The sequence below is a fragment of the Coenobita brevimanus genome, chromosome 12, assembly GCF_032717465.1.
Source record: "Coenobita brevimanus isolate Jiangsu-jjx chromosome 12, ASM3271746v2, whole genome shotgun sequence".
In the NCBI taxonomy this organism is placed as follows: Eukaryota; Metazoa; Arthropoda; class Malacostraca; order Decapoda; family Coenobitidae; genus Coenobita; species Coenobita brevimanus.
This window is the reverse complement of record NC_136965.1, coordinates 320,440-347,500: the sequence shown is the minus strand read 5'-3', so window position 1 is coordinate 347,500 and position 27,061 is coordinate 320,440. Positions and strand designations below refer to the sequence as shown.

Genomic DNA, 27,061 nt, shown 5'->3' with positions numbered 1-27,061 from the left:
TTCCGTAGCACTTCTTCGTGACTGGCACCATATTCTAGCATTACTCTCTTGTTGTAACTCATCATTCAGTAGAGAAACAGGAGAGATTGGTAGATAGATAGGTAGAGCATCACTGTCTATCAGCCTAGCTACCTTGTCTCAATATTACATACCAATTTACTATGAAACAAGCTGCAATAAAAAAATACTGAGATATGTAATGGAGTCACCTGTGCCAAAAAAAAAAGGTGAACACAATCATTTGGGAATAACCAGAATAATAAAAAAAAAAGACATGAATTAAAAAGAAGAAAAAATCGAGAGATGGATTAGATGTTGTGAAATTTGAAGTCAGCTGTGTGTGTGTGTGTGTGTGTGTGTGTGTGTGTGTGTGTGTGTGTGTGTGTGTGTGTGTGTGTGTGTGTGTGTGTGTGTGTAAGGCACAATACAGCCGCATCAATCGCACCCTGTCCTCTGTGATCAGGCAACCCTCTCTCCAATTCACGAATCCCTGTCTCATATATCTCTCCATCCCATCTCTGCATTTCATCTTCGGTCGACAATTTAAGACAGAAGTTGGCTTAATATTTCATCACTTCTACTTGTCTCTCCTCTGCTGGCTAATATTTCTAAGCTGAGAGAGGCTGGGTATGTTCTTCTGACCTAATATTTCACCTCTTCTGCCGCTCGTTCCCCTGTTGTCTAATATTTCTAAGCTGAGAGAGGCTGGGTATGTTTCTCTGACCTAATATTTCACCTCTTCTACTTGTCTCTCCTCTGCTGGCTAATATTTCTAAGCTGAGGAAAGCTTGGCGTGTTTCTCTGGCCATAGATACAAAGGCTCACCTATTTTTTCACCTCGCCGACTTGTCACTTTCTCCTGCTGACTAATATTCCTAAGCTATGGGGGACTTGGATTGTTTTTCTGGTCATAGATGATTCTTTCTGATATGATGCGCCAGAGAGAAAAGTGACGGACACATTCGACATCTTTCCCACAGCACTTCTTCGTGATTAGCGTCATATTCTAGCCTTACTCTTTTGCTTCACTCTAAGCATTCAAGATGAAGTGATGGAGATTTCAGGCATATTGAAATGAAGAGTATTGTGTGTGTGTGTGTGTGTGTGTGTGAGAGAGAGAGAGAGAGAGAGAGAGAGAGAGAGAGAGAGAGAGAGAGAGAGAGAATGAAAGGAGGAGATGCCGGATTCTATTGTTGACAAGTAGAGGAGGAGGGTCGGAGGGGTCGGAGGGGAAGGAGGGAGAGAAGGGACGGAAGGGAGGGAAGGAGGGAGGGTTTTGAGGGGGGGAGGAGGGGGTAGGTGTTTATAAGAGTGACCCTTTCAATGGGAGGTGGAGTGATCGGTTGGAGAAGGTGGGAAGCTGCACACCTGCGACCAACACACACACACACACGCCATGAAGGTAGTGTAATAGATAGAGTAATAGATATAATGATAGATAATGCATATACCAGAGTCATATCAACTTGAACACGGTGGACTGCAGGCTGACTCTGTCCCCCTGAAGTCTATCCTGCTTCTGTTTTTAACTCTAATTTGGTCCACTGTTTTTTTTTTTTTTCCTTTTGCAGCATATTTCACAGACGGATGTTGGGCCGGGGAGAGACACAGGCTAGAGCTTGAAGTCTTTATTTCCTGTGGCGTTTTGGGCTACAGAGAACCCACCTTCAGGGAGTCTGGCGTCTGTGTAGCCCAAAACGTAAGAGATAATCCAGACTTCCAGCGGTAACCTGTGTCTGTCCCACCCAACACTGCCACTTGTTGTACTAGATCATCTACGTATTTTCCATACGGTGGCTCACTGGCAGAAAAAGACAATATTACAACTCTGCATCCTTTCCATTGCACTTCTTCATGATTAGCGTCATGTTCTAATGTCACTCCACCGTTACAACTCAGCATGCGAGATTGACAGATGGCATTTTAGGCCTTAGAGTAAGAGGGCTTAGATGATTGTGGTAGGTGTAGGGGGGGACCAGAGGGATATTTGTTTAACCGGGCAGTGGGGCCGCCTGGTTATATCAGTGCCACCACGTGAAGGCGTCCCTCCCCAGCACTGCAGTATGTTCAGCCCAGCGGAATGCTGCTTGAAAGAACAAGAATTTTATCCGCCCCCCCTCTCTCTGTCTTTCTTTTTTGAGAGAGAATGAAGAAAAACTAGGCTTAAAGCAAATGTACACAGTGGACAAGAAAGGTCACGATATGCTTTAAATCCGAAGGTTAGGGTTCATTGCTTAAAAAATGCCCCTCAGGGAAGTGCAAGGCTGGTCACCCCTTTGTGTGTGTGTGTGTGTGTGTGTGTGTGTGTGTGTGAGTGTGTGTGTGTGTGTGTGTGTGTGTGTGTGTGTACTGAGGGCCAGCCAGAATCACACACACACACACACACACACACACACACACACACACACACACACACACACACACACACACACACACACACACACACACATCAAGGCACGTACTTAAACACAGGCAATCGACATGGGTGAAGAGTTAGTGTGTAGAATGACATTAACCCTCTCAGCCTCCTGTAACTCATTCTCAGCTGAGTAGTACTAGAAGAAGGCGCTAGTCACGAAGACGTGCTGTGGAAAGGATGTGGAGTTGTAGCATTCTTTCTGCCACTCACCTGTATATAATATGCCAAAAGGACGAAAATCTGCGCCAAATTAAGGGGAAAGAACTCCAGCACTTAGTACAGGATGATACATTATATAACGCTACCCTGACACGCCGGGAATGATGCCTGGACACACTGCGTTTGAAAGACTGGAGATCATAGGAAATAGGAAATACAGACAGAGGGAGACAGTTCCAGAGTTGACCTGATGCATAAATGAAGGACTGGGAGTAACGGTTAACTCTTGCATTAGAGAGTTGGACAGAAAAGGGATGAGAATTTGTTGCTAGACGGGTGCTACGCGCCTCCTACTCCCACTGCCATACCCACACCCAAACCAGCAGACTGAGCCGTTCCCACACCACACAGCGGTATTTATGCACCACCTATATCATCACTGCAGGTATCCAGACGAAGGGGGGTGGAGGCTATGGTGTTTTTGGCACTCTGGATGACGACGACGGTGGCGGCGGAGGCGGCGGCAGCGGCGGTAGGGAAGACAGCGGTGGCGGATCCCTCTGACGCTGGTGAACTACAGGAGGTGACGGCACTGGCGGGGATGGACCAGCAAGAGGCACCAGAGGGAGCTGTACTAACGCAGACGGAGAGGGACGGCAAAGGTGGGAGGCAGAAAGGGATTATTTTCGAACCAGGGTTTGTAGTTCAGGCTCTTTATCGATAACACAAGACTTAGTTTGACCCCTTCAGTCCCATGACATGTTTTATGATTTATTTAGGCCTTGACGGGGAGCCTACTCGTGGTGACGCTGTGTAACCACGGTGGAGCAGCTGCGGCGTCCACCTAGGAGCAAAACTTCTCCATATTTCCTTGTACCTCGCCGTGGGACGGACCCTGTATCTGATCCTAGTGAGGCGCTGTATACCACAAGAGGGTGCCGGATCCCTAAACGTTGTATGTACTGTACTGTACCTATAGGACGGCACCACAGCAGTTGATTACCTGTGGTCGACGGGTCTATTCGGCCAGACAGACCGGGGTTAAGCAACAACAACAAATATCCTAATGCTGCCACCAGACAATTTATCGCAAATCTAGAGAGACTTTTGGAAATGGAAGAGGTAGATACAGCCTTCATTAACCCTGACGACAAGATTCCCTTCCTGAGTTGAATAAAATCGTCTGGAGATTGCAGGAATAAGATTTTAAAATAGGCCACCATTTTTAGAAGATCAAGAGGACGTTAGCGAAACAACACATCAGCTGATCGTGTGACATCATACTTGACTTCATCAAACCACTTCATTACGTCAGTGTGTAGGATGAACTGACTCGATATTGTCGGTGATGTACAGACCTTTGATAGCCCAAAATCTGACTCTTCTCCTTCTTCTGTTCAGTGTTTATGGTGCCTCTCAATATCTCTTCCTTCTTTGGCTTCTTTGTCTTCTTCCTCCTCCTCCTCCTCCTTCTACAGGCCTAAATAATCGCTAATCTTGCCCTTCCTCCGTGCAGTGTTTATCGTGCTACTCAAGATCCAACCTGACATGTGCACGACTCAGGACACCACTCTAGGTATGGGTACGTGCCTGCCGGCCAAGGACTGCACGAAAGCAGGGGGTACGGCATCCGGCACGTGCGCTAAGGGATTCGGAGTATGCTGTATTGGTGAGTATAAGCCCTTTCTCTGTTACTGATGTAGTGGCAGTACGTGTAGCCCCAGACTCGTATGGAAGCAAACCCAGTGGACCAGGGCCACCCAAGGTCAAGAGAATAGAATATACAGTATATATATTCTCTTGACCTTGGGGCCACCCTTCCTCTGCAGTCTCCTTTCGAGGGACAGGGAGGGAGTTGTGGGACGTTTGTATTACCGGCGAAGTCTTCGCCTCCACCTTCATCCAAAACAGAGACAGGTATTAAGGTAACTCTTTTTCTCCTTCTTGTGTACAGCGTTGAGGCGTTGTGGCGGTTCCACCAGCTACAACAACACATACTTCGTCAATCCTGGCTACAGTGGTACGGACACAGGCACAGGCGCTTGCACCCTCACAGTCAACCGCGTCAACTCAAACATCTGCCAAATTCGACTGGACTTCTTGGTAACGTGGTCATTAGTTTCCTTCCTTTTGTATTTATTAATTTTCCTACTGAGGCTATTAATAAACTTTCGCGTAAAAAATACAGATACACCGAGAGACGAAAGTTGTCATAACATTTCATCTCTCCTACTTGTCAATTTCCTCTGCTGGCTAATATTCCCAAGCTGAGAGAGGCTTGGTATGTTTCCCTGCCCTAATATTTCACCACTTCTACTTGTCAATTTCCTCTGGGGGCTAATATTCCCAAGCTGAGAGAGGCTTAGTATGTTTCCCTGCCCTAATATTTCACTTGTACTTGTCAATTTCCTCTGCTAGCTCATATTTCCACGCTGAGAGAGGCCTAGTATGTTTCTCTGCTCTAATACTTCACCTCTCCTCCATGTCACTTTCCTCTGCTGGCTAATATTGCCAGGTTAAGAAAGGCTTGGTGTGTTTCGTCGTGCATCAAGACTGTCCACAGACGTGAATACTGTTTTAATCTCCCCACAGGATTTCAACGTGGCCCAGCCTGATGAAGATGGTAATTGTGTAACTGACTTCCTCACCGTTACACCTTCCACAGTACCCATGATCTGTGGCACCAATACCGGACAGCACAGTGAGTATCCCGTCACCATCAACAAAACCACCACTATCATCATCATCATCATCATCATCATCAATACCACCACCACCACTACCACTATCATCATCATCATCATCATCATCATCATCACCCCCAATCTGTTGCAGCAACTGAGTGAGTTTGACGATGTGGAGAGAAGGGAGAATAAGAGACTGACCAGAAGAGTGTATGAGAGAGAGAGAGAGAGAGAGAGAGAGAGAGAGAGAGAGAGAGAGAGAGAGAGAGAGAGATACTGAACCTGTCCCCACCTAACCACCCTATCCCCTGCCTGGCCAGTGTATGTGAACGTGGACCCCAGTGGTGGACCGATTCGAGTCACGGTGGACCGGTCCGCTGCCTCTGAAGTGGCCCGGTCTTGGAACATCAAGGTGTCACAGATTGAGTGCAATTCTGAGAACAGAGGTGAGTACACTGAGAGTACTTGTTGTGGTGGTAATGGTGGTAGTAGTAATAGTAGTTGTAGTAGTAGTAGCAGTAGTGGTAGTAGTAGTTGTAGTAGTAGTAGTTGTAGTAATCTTAGGCTCAAATGAATATTAACTCAGTGGACTACAGGCTGAAGCTGCCTTCCTCCTGCAGTCCAACATCATCCTCTCGAGGGATAAGAAGGACGTAGAGAAAAACACACATACATACATACACATACATACATACATACATACAGACACATACATACAAACATACATACACACATACATACGTACATACATACATACATGCGTACATACATACATACATACATACACACACACATACATACATACACATCCATACATACATACATACACAAACATACATACATACATACATACATAAATACATACATACATACATACATACAAACATACATACATACGTACATACATACATACATACATGCGTACATACATACATACATACATACACACACACATACATACATACACATCCATACATACATAATCAAGTAAACGAACGCAGACTTCACCACTACTGCCAGGTTCAATAATGTTAACCCTTCACATCCTTAAATGATAGGAAGGAGAGATCACCATCCACTCACTCGATGTAGGGCAACCTTAATGAGACTCTATACTGCGTGGCAAGCCAAATATTTTCTTGTAAACCAGGAAAACTTTACAAGGCTGGGTGGAAAGCATATAGCCAAGTGACGCCTGGTGGTCTAGTGGGTTAATGAAGCCCAATACAACGCGGCCCAAAAGACCTTATTAAGAGAGCTCACGAAATGCCTCATGTGGTCGATAGGCAAATTCTGACTCCTCTTCTTGTCTTTCAGCGCCCTCAGGATGCCTTCAGTACTACACGGAGACCTCAGGCACAGTGTACAGCTTCAACTACGACAACGCGGCCCCCACCCCTGAGGAAGGTGAGAGAGAGAGAGAGAGAGAGAGAGAGAGAGAGAGAGAGAGAGAGAGAGTGTGTGTGTGTGTGTGTGTGTGTGACAAACTTGTGAATATACAGTATGTGTGTATGATGGTAGTGTAATATGTTTCTCCAACAATATAAAATTAAAGACAACAGCAGGTACGGTATATTTCCATCACTCCAAGTATTCAGAATTTATATAGAGGTGACAGTATTATATTATTATAGGTGATAAATATTACTTAGCAAAATCATATGTCCTCCTTAATGAACCCAGCCTTAGAACAGAAAGAGCGTATTGAACGACTAATCTATGCTAACCTATCCTAACCTTTTCTAAGCTGTCCTAACCTACTGTGGTATTCTAGGGCAGCATTAGGACTTAGAAGAATCAGCTATCACACTGCATGGATCCCAGTAACCTGAGAGTGTTCATTATATCTTGCCAACAGGTACACGCCAGATTGCCAACATGAACTACGGTGTGTGTATAGAAATGGCGGATGGCTATTGTGGAATTATCTGGGAGAGAAACACTACAGGAGGAAACTACAGCTTTACTATGTCTGGCAACGTTGATGCTGTACTGCCTGATTTAATAGGTGAGAGAGAGAGAGAGAGAGAGAGAGAAAGAGTGTGTGTAGACATCCCGAGTAAATGTGTGTGTGTGTGTGTGTGTGTGTGCGCGCCAATACTAACCCTTCTCTCCCTCCAGGCACACCGGAAGCAGGGGCAACCGGGGAGGACTGCACCACAGACTACGTTATAATACCAGGAGGTGTAACGGATACGGGAGAACAGAACGATCGCTACTGTGGCCTGGGATTTCCTGGCAGTGTGACGTGTGAGTAGCAGGACAGCGAAATATTAGCACCAAACTGTGTGCTATATAAGGCCTCGGTGCACTTCTTCCTTGGCGATTTATTTAGTGTTGGGAAAGTGTTCTGAGTTCTGGCCATATGGAGAGGATGGAGAATGAGACTGACTAGGAGAGTGTATGTGAGTGAATTGGAGGAAGGGAGGGAGAGGGAGAGACCGAGGATGAGATGGAGCGATGAGGTGGAGAATATGAGAGAGAGGGATGTGAGTGTGGACAGGGTGACAAGGAGGCGATTCGTTTGTGGCCACCCTTTCCGGGATAGATAAATAGATATAAATTGATAGATAGATAGATTCACCTTGACATGGGCCAGATTTTCTTGCTTTCACAGCTAATTTCACGCACCGGTATCTCAGTTGTAAAATAAGACAACACTACGGCTCGACGTCCAATCCATGATACTTCTCCGTGACAAGCAACCTAATTTTGTTAGCTCTTGTTACAGCTCAGCATTCACGACGGAGAGAAGGCAATTTTAGGCCAAGTTAAAGTGAATAGAGTATAAATCCTTAATCCTTTGACAACACAACAACACCCGTTTTACTCTAACTTGGCCTAAAATTGCCATGTCCTTATCTCGAATGCTGAGTTGTGACAAAACGTTAGCAGTAAAATATGGTGCTGTTTACAAAGACTTGCAATGGACGGATGTACAGCCATAGCATTGTCTGTTTCCGCCACTGAGCTTGTTTTTTTATGCAAGGAAGAAGGAGCCAAAGGCCTGAAGCCAGCAAGATTGTTTCCTCCAGGAGAATTTTAATACAAAATTACAGAGAGCCAACTTCAAGATCCGTCCATTTCGCGATGTCTGGACACACTGCACGAAATAAGCTGCAAATAGACGAAAATTTGGGCCAAGTTAAGGCGAAAGAACTATAATTCTTTAATAACTGAGGATAAGATGGTGGGATGGAGTAGAGAGGTATGTGAGAGAGAGGTGTAAGTTCGGGGGGAGGGCAGTGAAATGGCGGGGGACAGGGCAAACATGAAGGCGATTTGTTTGTGTCCACGCCTTACGTGATTAAGGTTTCTGGCTATAGATAGAGAGACAGATAGACAGGGAAACAGACAGACAGATAGATAGATAATAACCACAACTAATTTCTTATTTCATTTCAGCCACGTCCAAGCCGTTCACGCTGTATGTCAATCATGATGGGGATGAAGCACTGGATTTTGGCAACAGGGGTTTCTGCCTCAATTACCGCCAGATTACAACATGCTGACAACACTACACACACACCTCAAGGCGAAATATCCAACCAAACCCAACCTTACCTTTTCTGACCTAATCTAACCTAATTCAGCCTAACTTAACCTCACCTACCCTTGCCTTCTTCACCACAACTACCCTCATCTGTCCTAACCTACCGTACTTAATCTCTAACTTAACCTAATCTAACTTAGGCTATCCTAACAATGCCTCCTTCACCATAGGGATCTTAGCTAACTTAACCCATCCTAACCTTATTTAATCCTAACCTAACCTAATCTAAGTCTCACCAAATTTCTCCCCCACCACCACAGTGACCTTACCTAACCTAACCTAACCACATCTAACATACTATCGCCTAACCACAACACCACCATCTCCAGAACCTAACCTAACCTAACCTCATCTAAGTTAATGTCACCTAACCACTTTACTATATACCATCAGAACCTAACCTCACCTCAACTGACCACATACTGAGTAATCTAGGTACTCAAAATTCACGTAGCCTAGTTTATAATGCAATGTTTTTTTTGTATAAGGATCACAGAGCTGGACTTTGTGGTACCAAAATGTTGAATATTTAATGTAATAAAGGCTGTTGCTGCTAAACGGTTATTCATTCAATCATCCATTTATTTATTTATCCATTCATCCATCTATACATCTATCCATCCATCTATCTATACATCCATCCATCCATCCATCCATTTATCTGTCCATCCATCCATCCACCAATCTATCCATCCACCCATCCATTCATCTATCCAACCATCCATCCATCAACCAGTCATTTTCTGCCAACACAGATGCGTCAATAAGCCCCAGTAGTGACCAGAGTTCGCGTGGGGAGGCTTTCCATGGAGGGGTATTTAGCGTACTGTCCTCCGCCTACCACTCATAGTCGTGAAGTTCGCAAGTCTAAATTCATGGGTTCCTCTATTAACTTTCCGTCACAGATAGATGGACAGACAGATTGAGAGATAGACAAATAGATGGATGGATGGATGGATGGATTGGTATTGGCTGGATGGATTGATGGATTGATGGATGAATAGAGATACAGATAGATAGATAGACAGATAGACAAATGATTGGATGGTTGGATAGATAGACAGACAGATAGAAATATAGATGGATAAACATATAGATGACGGAGAGAGATATGGTGAGGAAACAGGATACAACAGGAGCAGATTTAAAAAAGGGAGGGCGTAGGGGAGGTGCGCCCCCCTTGTTTTCCAGGAGACCAATGTTTAAATATATATGCCATGTGTGCCGGTAGACTTACCCTCAGGATTTACCATCAGGATTTACACTCAGGATTTACCCTCAGGATTTACTCTCAGGATTTCAGGTTGCTGTTCTAGACTCCGTATTACTACTGGATGCTTTACTGGCGCCTTAGACGTTACAGCCACGGAGTGTAGTTGATCTGTAGCGCTCATACAGTCTTGCAGGGCATAGGTAGAGAGTTTCCTCTGTGTGTGTAGCCCAGTGTCTCTGTTTACACACAGGACTCTCTCTCCAGCACAGTTTGCAATAGGTCTGCTGGCCTCAGCCTGCCTCTGGGAGTCAAACATGCCTCAGCAACGAAACATTCGGCCGCTGACTCGTACATATAGCACACAAAGAATGTTTTTTAAAAATTTAAATATATGTAGTAAAAATCACAAAAATGCCATCTTCAACAAATTTTAGTGAAAAGAGGGAATTGGTAAAAAATTTAAGGGGTTAATGATGCCCGGCTTGACACTGCCGGGCTCCTATGCCCCACCCTCAGGCCAGTAAGAACACTAGAACAATAGAACATATAACTTAATGTGGGTTAAACAGCAGACGATCTCCCCATCAGAGGTAGTTGTAGAGATGTGTAAGACTGTGCAAGGGAAAAATGTTAAGTGAATCTCTCTCTCTCTCTCTCTCTCTCTCTCTCTCTCTCTCTCTCTCTCTCTCTCTCTCTCTCTCTATACTTTCAAGAGAGTGCAGTGTTTGCTGGCTAAATACTGACTGAGCGACGTGGTCTGTGTGTGTGTGTGTGTGTGTGTGTGTGTGTGTGTGTGTGTGTGTGTGTGTGTGTGTGTGTGTGTGTGTGTGTGTGTGTGTGTGTGTGTGTTTCAAAGAGAGAAAGAGAGAGAGGTTAGTAAGCTTTGTACAGTTGCCTAAAAAAATTCCGATCATTTTTCTTTCCATCAATAATTTTTGGCAGTTAAAAGCAACAGTTAATTAGCTACAGATAGTTATGTAGCCATTCAAGCAAAATAAATCACTAAAGAAGAGGTGTTAGGGAGCTAAACCGACGAGAATATGGTGGCATACTGCTGTTACAGAAAATCTTACTAATTTTATCGGAAGGTTTTTGACACCTGGCGAAACACACTGATAATCCCTATCCTTACCGCAGCGTTTTTGAGATGGTTCGATGTTTCCGCCATGTTTTCGTTCAGTGGTTCCAGACAAGAACAAATTTATGACACGCTTTTAACCTCTGTCTTCTCGTATACATAACCTGATGCTTGGGAAGGTTTGTAAGTTACGGATGGAAAAACGTGAGCGGGGACACACACGCAGAGTTCAAGCGGTGTTGTTTTAAGGAAGGCAAGCAAGCACGCACGCACGCGCACGCACACACACACACACACACACACACACACACACACACACACACACACACACACACACACACACACACACACACACACACACACACACACACACACACACACACACACACACGGTAACCTACTTTAAAATGCCTGCGGACGGTCGAGGTAGGACATATAAAGCCACCAGCCGTGCCCCTCCGCCAGTGCTGCCTCAACCGTGCTAAAGTACCAAGCTCCTCTGACCCAGACACAAGGTAAGGCACTGGAAGGGAGGGAGGGAGGGAGGAAGGCAGGAAGGAGGGAAGGGAGGAAGGAAGGGGGAGGAAGGAAGGAAGGGAGGAAGGAAGAGGTGCTGGGGAGCCTCCTTACCCCAAGAAAATTCTGGCTTAAATGTGTTTCAAGTTTTCGTGACACTTTTCCTTTTGCGATTTCTGCTTCTTCCTACACCTCAGTACCCGTGATGCCAACACCATATATATAACACACACGAGTAGCTACTCCAAGGGGAAACACGCAAAATAAATCGCAGGCGAAGAGGTGCTACAAAGACTTCTATGGGATTTAGAATATAGTCCCCTCCCTCTCTATTTCTTCCTCTGGTAACTTTGTCTTAAATGTCCGGAATGAGTAACCTGGCTACGCGCTTAACTGTACTTAAGGAGTGAATGATAGATAGATAGATAGATAGATAGATAGAACACTGAGGGGGCTAGACATGTCCAGTAAATAGATAGTAGGCTAAAAAGTTTAAAATCTATCTGTCAATCTATTTATTTGTCTGTCTGTCTATCTATCTATCTGTCTATCTATCTATGTGTCTATCTATCTATCTATCCATCTGTCTATCTGTCCATCTACTGTATAGTCAGACGCCTTAATCCCGTAAGGGGTGGCCATAGACTAATCGCCTTCATGTCGCCCAGTTCTCCGCCATCAGGCTGCCTTTTCTCCAACTTACCTCTCTCTCTCTCTCTCTCTCTCTCTCTCTCTCTCTCTCTCTCTCTCTCTCTCTCTTTAATGCCTATCCACTCCATTCTTCCATCTCATCCTGTCTCCCTCCCTTCCCCCTTCACCTCACTCACATACTCTCCTAGTCAGTCCCTCACACCCCATAACTCACGAGAAATCGCCTGGAGGAGTGGATGGGCGTCATTTGAAAGATTCCTCGCCTAAACTGAATAGGAATCTCCATAACACCTGTTCCATAGCGATTAATTCTACATGCTGCAGGTTAACTTTACCTTGCATCTTATTTTTCTAGTTTTAGTACTAATATTCTTTGCACCGGTAGCAGGCGAATGACATATTCAGATTTAAGCTGCAGAATAAAACGGTTAGCAAGAGGTGCTACGAATTATCCATAAACTAGAGCACTTCATTCCAAAGGCTTAATATGAGTCTGACAGTGATGATGATGATGATGTTGATGAGGGTAGCGGAGGTGGTGGTGGTAGTGGTGGTGATGGTGGTGGTGGTGGTGGTGAAGAAGGCGGCGTGTGTGTTCTTAGCAAATACAAACGGACTCAACTCTCTTGTGAAAGAAAAAGAGACTGAAAGAATGTTTGGCCTCTGTGTGTGTGTGTGTGTGTGTGTGTGAGAGAGAGAGAGAGAGAGAGAGCGAGCGGTGCATGAAGGGAGTGTGTGTGAGAAAATGAGCTCTAATATTCTTCCTTTTCTTCTTCATTTTTGCTAAATGTGACGAGTGTTTTAAAACGTCCCTCATTTACTTCCCTATCCCCCAAAAGGAAGATGGTGGACTGCAGGGGGAGGGCAACTTCGGTCTACAGTCCACTATTATTATTATTATTATTATTATTATTTAAGATGTGGCGAGTGTGGGTGGTGATGGCGATGATGGTGGGGGGCGCTGTGGGTGTCCATGTCAATTTCCATGATGACCAGAGTCGACAGGAGATAACAGGACCGTTCCTATCCCAGCACGACCAACAACAGCAGAAAGCAACAGAAGACAGGCAGCGAGACGAAAGAGGTATTCCATGTCATTTGATTCTATGCCTGATAACATAACATAGCATAACGTAGTCCAACTAAACCTAACCTAGTCTAACCTAAGCCAGTCTAATCTGACATACTGTAATCTGCCCCATCTCTTCGCAGTGTTCATTAGCATACCATAATATAACATAGCATACCATAGCAAAATCCAAACTAATATTGTTTTATTTCACTCATCTATCACCAGTGTTCGTATTGGCCATCACAAAACAGCTCGACATCACATAATCTAAGCTAGTCTCTTCTAATCTAAGCCATCTGCAAATCTAACCTACTCCTATCAGATCTAACCAAGGCCATCTCTCTACAGTGTTCATCGTGCTGGCTGAGATCAGCCCCGACAAGTGCTCAACGTCCAACACCACCAACACCCTCGGCACCTGTATGACAGCCAACGAGTGCTCGCAGCGAGGCGGAACTGGCTCGGGAACCTGTGCTAATGGACTTGGTGTTTGCTGTCTGAGTGAGTTGGAGGCTATATTGTGTGTGTGGAAGGAGGGCAGCCTGACAACGAAGGGTTGGGTGACGTGGTGTGATTTGTCTGAGGACAGGACGACATTGAGGCAATATGTTTGTGGTCACCCCTTCCGGGATTAAGACAGATAGACAAATGAACAGACAAATAAGTAGATAGATAGATAGATATAGATAGACATATAGACAGATATATAACGAATCGGAATACTGTGACGAAACGGGCTGGAGAGGAAACAGACGAACCTAGTGTTGCCGAGATGCACTCATCCCCCGCCTTCTCCTCCTTCCCCAGTCACGCGGACATGCAACACGGCCACGTCTCTCAACAACACATATTTCGTCAATCCCGGAAGTGGCAGCAGTGAACTAGGAGCCTGTACCGTTACCATGAACAGGATGAACAAGAACATCTGCCAAGTGAGGTACGTGAACAGGATGAACAAGCGTAATTTTTTGTCCTCTTCCCCTCACCCCTTCCATCTCACTTGTACACTCTCCTAGTCAGTCTCTCAGTGTGCCTCGTGCAGTCGATAGGCGCTAATTCACTGCCTACCTTCCCAGACTGAACTTCCTAGGGTTGGAACTGTCGCAGCCCGACACCGATGGCAACTGTAAGGACGATTTTATCACTGTGACGGGCGGGGTGTCCACGGCCCCCATGCTGTGCGGCCTTCTGACTGGACAGCACAGTGAGTAGTAGCGCTGACTAACAGTCTCTCTCTCTCTCTCTCTCTCTCTCTCTCTCTCTCTCTCTCTCTCTCTCAGCAGTGTACAGTACTAAACTCTCTCTTTCTCCGTGCAGTATACTATGAACTGGACCCCAATGGTGGAGCAGTGAAATTAACGGTGGACAGGGCGACAACGGCATCACTGACGCGGACGTGGAGTATACAGATAGCCCAGATCCCCTGTGACTCCAAGTACAGAGGTATGTGTGGGGCCAGGAGCAGGAGCACGGGGAGTGGTAGTACAAGTACTGGTACGTGGTGATGGTGGTGGTGGTGGTGGTAGCAGTAGTAGTAGTAGTAGCAGTAGTAGTAGTAGTAGTAGTAGTAGAAGTAGTGGTAGTAACAGTACTGTAGGAGGAGGAGGAGGAGAAAGGGGAGAGAAGTAGTGGTAGTAGTAGTAGTAGTAGTAGTAACAGTAGCAATAATAATAATAATAGTTGTAGTAGTAGTAGTAGTAACATTTGTTTCGTAACAGAACCCACACAGCTTCCAATAACGACATACCGTATCTAAGGCAGACACACACACACACCGCCACACACCAAGCAACGCATAACAAGGAGCATAATCAGCATAAAAACATCTACAGGCATAAAAGGCACATTCTACGCGACATAAAAGGCATAAAAACATAAAAGAATGAACCAAGCATTATAAGCACACACAAGGGCCCCAGTCATCGCCGGTATGGCCAATCAGTTTTGACTTACGAGAGCCAAGGTTTACACAGCAGCAGACTTCCACCCAGTTCACAGATCCTAGCAAGTCCAGGGTAATATGTCTTTTATATTGCTTTGAGAGGGAAGCCTTCACGCGGCGGCACAGGTATAGCCAGACGGATCCACTGCCTGCTTATACAAATGTCCCTCAACTACTTAACTATCCCTCAAAAGAACGATGGTGGACTTCAGGAGGGCATCCTCAGCCTGCAGTGCACGGGGTATACGTTTCACATGAACTTTGGGCTACAACAACAACAACAACAGCAACAACTACAACAACAACTACAACAACAACTACTACTACTACTATTACTACTACTATACAATTCTACTACTACCACTACTACAACTATACAACTACTACTATACGTATACTACTGCTACTACTACTACTATACAATTACTACTATTATTACCACTACTACTACCACCACCACTACTACCAATATCTCAACTATTACTACAACTACTACTACAGCTACTACTGCTATTCATGTTTCTCGATTAGTGTCAGTCAAGTTTTAACAATATAGATAGATTTTATTGCTGAAGCCCCCGCCCCTTCTGTCGGAGCAAATATCCAGGCAGGCCTCACACGAGTGCATCAATAGCACTGCATAAGACCGTAGCTTAAGCATCTTTTTGCGTTCCAGGCTCATTCCCCCATCAAGTCGATGTCTCAACAGCACCGCATAAAACAAAAGCTTGAGCATATTTTTCGGTCAAAATGCGTCTTACCCCCACCACTTCAATGTGAACACTGAGGGGGTGGGTGTGGGCATGGAGGGTTGGTACGGGATGACATGACGTCAGAGGAAAAAATGCCAAGCATTTCATTTTCAATCTCTTCAGGATTGATATTCTTCGTTTCCTCTTATAAATTGCTGTGAATGAGCGTTTGGGGATTGCAGTGATAAAGTGTACAGCAAAAAGGAAATGCTGAAAGGCATCTAATTTGAAGCGTAAAATACATAAATCGCTTTGTATAAATGTGCCGGGTTGACGTCATGTTGCTCATCATATAAAGAATATCGCGCCAAGAGCACGCCCGATAACGCGGGAAACACACATCAAGTGTATGAGAATTAACAAGTACGTCTCCTTCCTTGTGCAAAACTGCTGCATATTTACCATCTAATTCTACATAATACTATACAAAATACATAATCCAGTAGGTTAAGCATAGTTAGCACAGCAAATAATACTTGCAAAGGGGGATGTTAAAAACAAAACCAAAGCGACAACACTTCTGTGAACAACGGCGGCCATCGTGGATCTGTTTCCAGAATGGTGATACATTAATCTATCAGCGCTGAGTTGAACTATTATCGTAATGGATGCTTTATATTTTAAACAGGGATGGGTGCAAATAAATAGTCAGTGATAGTATTCAAATTTTGTATACATAGGATTACCCTCATTCATAACCTCAAAGCAAATTCATATATTTTACGTCTGAGCTGTTGCCAGATAGTGGCCGTATCTTCTAGTTATGAGTGAACACATACTTAAGCTATGGATTTATGTTGTGCTGTTGGTGCAGCCTCCTTCACAATTTTATCAATAGCAGGGCATAAGAGCATAGCGTAAGCATATTTCTCGTTGGTACTTAAGCTATAGATTTATGTTGTGCTGTTGGTGCAGCCTCCTTCACAATTTTATCAATAGCAGGGCATAAGAGCATAGCATAAGCATATTTCTCGTTGGTCGTGCGTACCACCCTACTCCTTTCAATGTTAACACTGAGGGGTTGGGGGGTATTGGAAGGGTTTTTGGGTGCGGGATGACATGACGTCAGAGGGGAAAGATGCCAAGTATCTCATTTTCAATCTCTTCAGGATCGATATTCTTCGTTTCTTCTTATAAACTGCTTGGAATGAGCGTTTGGGGATTGCAGTGATAAAGTGTACAGCAAAAGGGAAATGCTGAAAGGCATCTAATTTGAAGCGTAAAAGAAATAAATCGCTTTGTATAAATGTATCGGGTTGACGTCATGTTGCTCATCATAGAAAAAAAATGGCGCCAAGAGCACGCCCCATAACGCGAGGACCACACGTCAAGTGTATGATAATTAACAAGTGCATCTCCTCCTTCCTTGTGCAAAAGTGCTGCATATCTATCAATTATTTCTACATAATACCATGCAGGATACATAATACAGTAGCTTAAGAATAGTTAGCACAGAAATATTAATTGCAAAGGGGGACATGAAAAACAAAAACAAAGCGACAACACTTGTGAATACAACGGCGGCCATCGTAGCTCAGTTGCCAGGGTGATACATTAATCTATCAGCGCTGAGTTGAACTATTATCGTAATGGATGCTTTATATTTTAAACAGGGTTGGGTGCAAATAAATAGTCAGTGATAGTATTCAAATTTTGTATACATAGGATTACCCCCATTCATAACCTCAAAGCAAATTCATATATTTTACGTCTGAGCTGTTGCCAGATAGTGGCCGTATCTTATAGTTATGAGTGAACACATACTTAAGCTATGGATTTATGTTGTGCTGTTGGTGCAACCTTCTTCACAATTTTATCAATAGCAGGGCATAAGAGCATAGCGTAAGCATATTTCTCGTTGGTACTTAAGCTATGGATTTATGTTGTGCTGTTGGTGCAGCCTCCTTCACAATTTTATCAATAGCAGGGCATAAGAGCATAGCGTAAGCATATTTCTCGTTGGTCTTGCGTACCACCCTACCACTTTCAATGTTAACACTGAGGGGTTGGGGGGTATTGGAAGGGTTTTTGGGAGCGGGATGACATGACGTCAGAGGGGAAAGATGCCAAGTATCTCATTTTCAATCTCTTCAGGGTCGATATTTTTCTTTTCCTCTATTAAACTGCAGTGATAAAGTGTACAGCAAAAGGGAAATGCTGAAAGGCATCTAATTTGAACCCTTCCATATAAATAAATCGCTTTGTATAAATGTGCTGGGTTGATATCATGATCGCGGCACAGTGTCTGGCAGAAATGTATGATGGCCGCCATTGTAAACGCGAGTGTTGGCACTTTGATTTTGTTTATAATGCTTAGAATACTAATGTATGCTTTCTTCACATTACTGTGCAACATTAAACGATAAATATTAGTAACTTTTTTGCAAGAAAGGAAACAATACGATCCTTGTTCAATATTGTGCACTTGACGTTATGTTACTCATCACTGAAAGATAATGACGCCAAGAGCACGTCCTACAACGCTGGGAACACACGTCAAGTATATGACAATTAATAAGTGTATCTCCCTCTTCCTGGCACAAAACTGCTGTATTTTACCTTCTGCTTCTACATAATACCGGGCAGGAAACATAATACAGTATGTTAAGCATAGTTAATTACTACTAGTACTACTATTACTGCTGCTACTACTACTGTTATTACTACTGCACGGTTCTACTACTACTGCTAGTATACAGTTATTACTGCTACTGCTATGCAATTACTACAGCTACTACTATTACTACTACAAGCGCTCGTGGGCCCTTCGGGCCCCTCGCACTTGCTCCTGTGGAGGGCTCTCGCGCTGCTGTAGTTTATTTTTAGTTGTACCTGGGAGCAAAAAATTCATCGGAGATCCTATGCCGGGCGCCAGGAGCGGTTTTTTTTTTTTTAATCCAAATGTGATCGCTCATTAAATATAGTAAAAGTTTTTCAATCGTGATGGGACCAAGTTTTTTCACATCAGCAAATTTTTTGCGATTTTTGTGCCAATTTTGGTGCGATTTGAATGTGTAGTTTCGACTGCCCAAAACACACACACACACACACACACACACACACACACACACACACACACACACGGCTAGTGCTATAGTATATTAGAAGAAACGTATATAATGAAACAGAAGAGAATAGAGTGGAGCACCGTAGAGTAGTGCAGAACAGACAAAGTTGAGTAGGGAAGAGTAGAGTAGAATAAAGTAAAGTACAGTATATTAGAGAAGAGTAAAGTACAGCAGAGAAGTGGACAATACAGCAAAGTAGAAAAGAGTAGAATAGAGCAGCGTAGAGTACAGTACAGCAGAGCAGAGTGGAGTACAGGAGAGTAGAGTACAGCAAAGTAGAGTACAATACAGTAAAGTAGAGTACAGTACAGTAGGCTACAGTAAACTAGAGTAAAATAAAGCAGAGTGCAGTATAGTAGAGTATAATAAAGTGGGCAGAGTACAGTACAGTAAAGTAGAGTAGAGCAGAGTACAGTACAGTACAGTACAGTACAGTAGAACAGTATGGAGTGATGTGTTTACTCACCATTTGCTTGCAGAGAGAGAAGGAAAGTGACCAGCCTCAGTCGGTTATAAGTAGTTGCCTGGAAATAATAATAATAATAATAATAATAATATCAGTAACAGAAATTATTATTATCATTATCACAGACATTTTCAGTTTCACTAGATCACTGTCATTATTCTCATCATCATCAGCAGCAGCAGCAAGAGCATAATCATCAAAATCATCATCATCACAAGCAGCAGCAGCAGCATCCAAACCACCTCACAACATCACCACCACCACCACCACCAGCATCCCAACCACCTCACAACACCACCACCACCACCACCAGCATCCCAACCACCTCACAACACCACCACCACCACCACCAGCATCCCAACCACCTCACAACACCACCACCACCACCAGCATCCCAACCACCTCACAACACCACCACCACCACCACCACCAACATCCCAACCACCTCACAACACCACCACCACCACCACCACCAGCATCCCAACCACCTCACAACACCACCACCACCACCAGCATCCCAACCACCTCACAACACCACCACCACCACCACCAGCATCCCAACCACCTCACAACACCACCACCACCACCACCACCACCAGCATCCCAACCACCTCACAACACCACCACCACCACCACCACCAGCATCCCAACCACCTCACACCACCACCACCACCACCACCACCAGCATCCCAACCACCTCACAACACCACCACCACCACCACCAGCATCCCAACCACCTCACAACACCACCACCACCACCACCACCAGCATCCCAACCACCTCACAACACCACCACCACCACCACCACCAGCATCCCAACCACCTCACAACACCACCACCACCACCAGCATCCCAACCACCTCACAACACCACCACCACCACCACCAGCATCCCAACCACCTCACAACACCACCACCACCACCACCAGCATCCCAACCACCTCACAACACCACCACCACCACCACCACCAGCATCCCAACCACCTCACAACACCACCACCACCACCACCACCAGCATCCCAACCACCTCACACCACCACCACCACCACCAGCATCCCAACCACCTCACAACACCATCACCACCACCACCAGCATCCCAACCACCTCACAACACCATAACCATTACGTCTCCGTCTCTTCACCTGCGCATTGTGCTTACTTCACTACACTCGCACTAGGCCCCATATTATTCACTTTCCTCACTATACATACGTACACTATACACCATACACCATACCACCACCTACCTGTACAAGTAGAGAAGCCAAATATTGGGTAAAATCGGCATCCTCTTCATTTAAACAAACCAGCTAGTCACTCTCTCCGACACACTGCTACCATGCACGATGTCTGATCCTCCACCACCCAGACACCCACCTGATACCCATTCCAGTGTTATAATATTTCAGTTTAATATTACCGAGTGTGTTAGGCATTATTAAAGAAACTATTAAGACAGGTAATTTTTTTTAGAACTAAATGAAAGCTTAATGGCCAGGCGAGTCATCAGATATTAACGAAATATATCAAGTAGCTCAATACACGATATATCAAGTTCGCGAGAAAAATCAGTGTTATTTACCTCACAGTTTTAATAGATTCACTAAATTCATGGGAAAATATTTAGACAGCAAATAATTAACTACAAGAGCAATATTACAGGTGATGCTATATTTTTTGAAGGTGTCTGATTTCCCGGTGAAGTTCTGGGGTCAACCTGCCTGAGCCAGGGTGCTACGTGCTTCTGGTGAGGCCTTGCTCCCACCCCCACCCCGGGACTGACTGACACTGAACGAATCTCAGAACACCCGAACTGAAACGGCTTCGAGCAGGACTGAGTTCAAAGGATTTCGTTTTTCCCAGAATCATCGTCCGCCAGGTTCTTCATAAGTTAGTGTTCATGGTACATACGGCGTTAATGCGAATTTTTCAGTCTCATCCAATAGCCTAAACAGTTCCACGTAGATAGTGCTATAAAATTCCTTGATCTGAAGTCTAATAGGGCCAGAATGTGCAAAGAACATGACAGATATTTCCACAAATCAACGCCTTCCCATCCTGGCCGTGAACCTGCACTGACTCCCAAGAAGGATTCGAACCCGGCATGTCAGAGTGCATCGTTCCGTGCCAAAATCCTTCGACAGGGGGGATGTCGGGAGTGGGATGCAGGGCAGTGAGAGGCTTATGAACAGGAAAACTAATATTTGACTTTAAAACCACTGGTGTCATACTTTGTCACGATGGAAGCTTTTAATACATTCCAGGTCTATTTTGATAGATTCTGGGCTCTTGGCTGCCACAGAAGCAAAGAAATGATACTTATATATGGCAAGGGTGAGGGTGTCGGAATGTCTATGGCCTGGCGATACCGCACAGATGGTGGTGGAGAAAGAGAGAGAGGAAGAGGAGGCTATGGAGTCGGTGTGAAGAAAAGATCTGTTGACATGGAGTCGCAAAATGGCTTTGGATATTTCGTAACACGTCTTCCTTGGCCATTTATCCTCCATGATACACCCCTGTTTTCTCTTGTAAATTAGTATATGTTATTGTAGGCTATATACACCTCTGTTTTCTCTTGTAATTGTAGGCTATATACACTGCTGTTCTCTTGTGTAAGTTACTACCGTATATGTTATAGTAGACTATGATGCTTGGCCGTAGAAAGGGGTATCAGAGTCATCAGGAGAAGGTCTGTGAATGAGGTGGAGGGGGAGAAGGGGAGAAGGAGCAGAAGATGAGGGGGAGAAGGGGTGAGGGAAATGGGACGGGAGAGACTGAGGGGTGACAGCAGGGGTATATTGCTAACATAATGACAACAATACACACGGGTTACTAAACGATTGGATCATGTACACCAAGATTCTGCGTGCGTGCGTGCGTGCGTGCGTGTGTGTGTGTGTGTGTGTGTGTGTGTGTGTGTGTGTGTAAAGCTGTTACTTTACCACAGTCACATACACTATGTTTTATTCTCGCGTTCATTTTTTCCATCGCACAGAACAGACACCATATTCCATTTTTTTCGAATTGCATTAGACAGCCCTCCCTGCAAGTCACTCCCACGTCTCATAACACTCCAGTTCGTCTGTCCATCTCCTCCTCGGACTCCTCCTCCCCCTCTGCCCCTCCACCTCACTCACATGCACTCATCAAGTCAGTCTCTCATGCTCCAGTAGGCCTAGGGGTAGTAGTAGTAGTTTTAGTAATAGTTTTAGTAGTAGTTGTAGTAGTAGTAGTAATAGTAGTAGTAGCAGCAGCAGCAGCAGCAGTAGTAGTAGTAGTAGTAGTAATCGTAGTAGCAGCAGCAACAGCAGTAGCCTATAGTAGTAGTAGTAGTAGTAGTAGTAGTAGTAGTTGTTGTTGTTGTTGTTATTGTAATAGTAGTAATTGTTTTTGCGCTGATGGTTTCGCATCTCATTAGAACAATTTGTAATTCTTTACCAATCTCGTTATCTCAAGGTAACTAATTTTGGTACCTATGCAACACACATACTGTAGTTAACTGCAGAATTGTGGCTGCAGGAAGTGATTAGGAAGAGACAAAACATATCTACTTTTTGGTATTTAAGCCAGCAGCCTGGTGGCCCACGTCATGTGACTATCAACAACCTCCGCGACTGCTGCCGTTGTTTACCAACCATCTCTCCGACTGGACGCGTCAGTGTAGCAAACATACGCAAATATACAGTGTATCAAACATACTTAAATATATGCCAAGGAAACACTAATAAGTGTGAAAGCTGTGGAAAACTTAACGACTTAACCAAACCTAACCTAATCGAATCTAACTTGGCCTAAACTAACTGGGAGGGCTTCGCCCCCAGACCCCCCCCCCATACTTTTAACCAAACCAAACCTAACCTAACCTAACCTTATCCATCCTAACCAAACCTAACTCCCCCAGAAACTGGGATTGCCACGAAATACCGTATTACAAAGAAGATCCAAAACCCATCAGGGCAAAATTCAACTCAGTAAAAACCTGGACCAATCGGAAAAAAAAAAAAAAAAAGAAGCGAAAGCGGAAGGAAGTTACCTTGAAATGCACAAGGATAAAGAGCAGCTGCAGCCAGAAGCAACTCGTGGAATGCCACTTCTTGCAGTTTGTTGTGTCCTTGATAAGCAAATGGCTGCGTATTAACGGAAGCAGTTGATGTAAACCGCTGCAAATAACACACAATTCCACCAAAGTAATCGTACATCCTGGACACGCCATTTGGAAATGGCGCCAAAAGTAAAGCATGCTTTCGCAGCATTTTACATCCAGCGATGGATATGGCCAACAGCGGACGACAAACTCGTGACACCTTCGAAGAGATAACTTCGTCAACAAGTTCGAGTTTGACCACGAATTTATTGTCATTATTGTTATTGTTATTGTTGTTGTTATTATTTTACTATTATTTCATTAGTAACATTATTATTATTATTATTTTTTTTTCATTCTCATCCATATCGAATTCGGTGCACTCTTTTGAGTCCGCCTCGGCTAAGGTCGCATCTTGGTTATCGTATTGGATAACAGATAGTTCCTCGTCTCAATGAGCGTCGTGCAGTCGATACGCATTAATTCCCAGCCTCCTTCCTCACACAGCTCCTGTGGGTTGTCTACAGTACTACACGGAAACAACAAACACGATAAACAGCTTCAACTTTCTCAACACCGATACGTACATTGCAGGTAGGCCTATGGGATATTTGCTCTTATTACGAATTTCAAGCTTTATTCCAAGTTTCATTTTAAATTATTACACCAAGTTAGTTTAAGTTTTATTATTGTTTCAGGTTCAGATTTTATTTTACGTTTCTCTTTTTTATAGTTTATGGTTTTATTATAATTTTACTTAATAATTTCAGTCCAGTCTCTCTCTCTCTCTCTGCATCTGTCTGTCTTAGTCAGTCGATCAGTCAGTCTACCTGTCTATCTGTCTATTTATCTGTGTCTCTCTATCTATCTGTCTATCCATCCATCTCAGTCAGTCTATCACTCTATCTCGAATTATAAGCACACCCTAAACTTTTTCCACATTAAATCTACCGTATTCCAAAATGCCAAATATTGTGCCTAGAAGCTTCAGTCCCCTCACACACGACCTCTCTCTCCCCCTTCACGGCAGGCACGCGACAGCTGGCTAACCTGGACTACGGTGTGTGCATCCGGCGGGCAGACAACTACTGTGGCATCACGTGGGAGGCAAACTATGCCAATGGGCGATTTGGTTTTTCTGTTAGTGACCATGGAGACGTGGTGGATCCTAATTTGATAGGTGAGAAGATAGATAGACAGATAGATAGACAGGTAGGTAGGTAGATAAATAGACAGAATGACAGATAGATAGGTAAAGGTGAAGAGGTACGTTAGAATACTCTGTCTGTAGTCCTAGCGATCTGAGGAACAAACAGCCACAGACAGACACACAGGTAGATAGATACACACAGACAGACACACACACACAGGTAGATAGATACACAGACACAGATAGATAGATAGAAGGGGTACACAGACAAATAGATAGATAGGTAGGAAGGTTTTTTCTGTCAGTGCCAACCTACACTCATTCCTACTTTACCCATCTTCCCAGTTCTGTTCCTTGCCCAACCCAATTGTTCAAGGAGAAGATTTAGACTCAGCACAGCCTTTCCGTGCACCCCTCAGGCACCAGCGACACCTCGTCCACGGGTGAGCGGTGCACGACAGACTACGTGGTGATCCCCAGCGGCACCTTCAGGAACGAGCAGGACAACAACGCGCCCATGCAAGCCGATCGCTACTGTGGCCTGGGATTTCCCGAGATTGTTACTTGTAAGTCATAGCCTCGTTTTACTTTATCCGGCGACTCTACATCTTCCTCATAGCTCTTCTTCGTGACTAGCAAGGTATAGGCCCTTTTTGCTTTAATATACGGCAATACACCCTTCCCATAGCTCTTCTTCGTGACTAGGAAGGTATAGCCATTTTTTACTTTAATATACGGCTCTTCTTCGTGACTAGTAGGCTACCTTCTTGACGTGTTAAGCTCTTGGCGTAAGGAACAGGATAAGATTGTCATGCAGACACTGGCATGGCGTCATGACTGTCAGCTGTGTATGTCACTTACTCTTTTTATTTTAACTTGGCGGCGCTGACGAGCAGCCTACGCGTGGTGGCGCTGTGTACCCTCGGTGTAGTTAAGCAGCTGCGGCGTCCACCCGGGAACCAAGACTCCTTATATATTTCCTTTCTCTTCACCATGGAGAGGGACCCTGGTCCTTCCCTGGTGTGGCGCTGTCTACCACAAGAGACACCACATCCTACACGGTGTATGTCCTGTACTGTACCAGTAGGACCGCCCCACAGAAGCAGTTACTTACCTGTGATCAACGGGACTGCTCGGCCAGGCAGACCCGGGTTAAGCAACAAAAATAACTTGGTGTAATATTGCCATTTCTCCAGCTTGAATGTTTGCCTCTACGAACAGATTAGTACTACACTGTGATGCAAGTCACGAAGAAGTGCTGTGGAAATAATCTAGGCTCGTACTTCTTTTTTTTGCCACTAAGCTAGCTCAAATTAACTACAAAACTACTACTACTACTACTACTGCTGCTGCTGCTGCTGCTGCTACCATTACTACTACTACTACTACTACTGCTACTACTACTACTACCATTACAACAACAGCAACAACAACAACAACAACTACTACTACTACTACTACTACTACTACTACTCATTAATTTCCCTCTTCCTGCAGCCACGTCGCAGCCGTTCACGCTGTACGTCACGACGGATAGCAACGAAACATCAGATGAAGGAAACCGAGGCTTCAGCCTTACCTACCGACAGACCACCACCTGTACCTAACCAGTCCCTTCCCTGAGGCCCACCATACACTCCTTCCCCTGTCACCTCTTGGCCACCAATACCCACCATCCTGAAGACATACTGTTGTTATTTATTGTTATTGTTATTTATCAATGTACTCATTTCTGTTATACTGTTATAATCTTAGTGTTATAGAACAAGGGTCCCAGTCACCGCCGGTATGGCCAATCAGTTTTGACTTACGAGAGCCAAGGTTTACACAGCTGCAGACTTCCACCCAGTTCACAGATCCTAGCAAGCCCAGGGTAATATGTCTTTTATATTGCTTTGAGAGGGACGCCTTCACGTGGCGGCACTGTTATAGCCAGACGGATCCACTGCCTGCTTATACAAATGTCCCTCATCTACTTAACTATCCCTCAAAAGAACGTTGGTGGACTTCAGGAGGGCATCCTCAGCCTGCAGTGCACGGGGTATACGTTTAGCATGAACTTGGGGCTACAACAACAACAACAGCAACAACTACAACAACAACTACTACTACTACTATTACTATTACTACTGTTACTGTTACTACTACTACTACTACTACTATACAATTCTACTACTACTGCTACTACTACTATATAACTACTACTACTGCTATACATATACTACTGCTACTACTACTACTTCACAATTACTACT

The 27,061-nt window shown here is 44.5% G+C and overlaps 2 protein-coding genes across 2 annotated transcripts; both read left to right on the top strand.

Annotated features, from left to right (window-relative positions):
• The first annotated feature begins 3,071 nt into the window (after window positions 1-3,071).
• On the top strand, window positions 3,072-8,774 carry LOC145413548 (uncharacterized). Its single transcript, XM_080283246.1, has 9 exons — window positions 3,072-3,240; window positions 4,095-4,247; window positions 4,533-4,681; window positions 5,171-5,279; window positions 5,583-5,708; window positions 6,580-6,669; window positions 7,121-7,270; window positions 7,384-7,512; window positions 8,668-8,774. Exons 1-9 carry the CDS (start codon window positions 3,072-3,074, stop codon window positions 8,772-8,774), a joined length of 1,182 nt encoding a protein of 393 aa, XP_080139372.1.
• A 4,447-nt stretch (window positions 8,775-13,221) lies between these two features.
• Window positions 13,222-26,413, top strand: LOC145413539 (uncharacterized). Its single transcript, XM_080283236.1, has 9 exons — window positions 13,222-13,357; window positions 13,694-13,846; window positions 14,153-14,282; window positions 14,422-14,549; window positions 14,663-14,788; window positions 24,164-24,250; window positions 24,687-24,836; window positions 25,226-25,372; window positions 26,304-26,413. The coding sequence occupies exons 1-9, from the start codon at window positions 13,222-13,224 to the stop codon at window positions 26,411-26,413; spliced, it is 1,167 nt and encodes a 388-aa protein (XP_080139362.1).
• The last annotated feature ends 648 nt before the right edge of the window (window positions 26,414-27,061 follow it).

Bases quoted from the DNA above. Each gene is read 5' to 3' on its own strand.
- LOC145413548 (XM_080283246.1), top strand. From the start codon at position 3,072: ATGACGACGACGGTGGCGGCGGAGGCGGCGGCAGCGGCGGTAGGGAAG. The intron at 3,241-4,094 runs GTGGGAGGCAGA...TCCTCCGTGCAG, and splicing joins GACGGAGAGGGACGGCAAAG to TGTTTATCGTGCTACTCAAG. The intron at 5,280-5,582 runs GTGAGTATCCCG...CTGCCTGGCCAG, and splicing joins CACCAATACCGGACAGCACA to TGTATGTGAACGTGGACCCC.
- LOC145413539 (XM_080283236.1), top strand. From the start codon at position 13,222: ATGGTGGGGGGCGCTGTGGGTGTCCATGTCAATTTCCATGATGACCAG. The intron at 14,283-14,421 runs GTACGTGAACAG...CTACCTTCCCAG, and splicing joins AAGAACATCTGCCAAGTGAG to ACTGAACTTCCTAGGGTTGG. The intron at 14,550-14,662 runs GTGAGTAGTAGC...TTCTCCGTGCAG, and splicing joins CCTTCTGACTGGACAGCACA to TATACTATGAACTGGACCCC.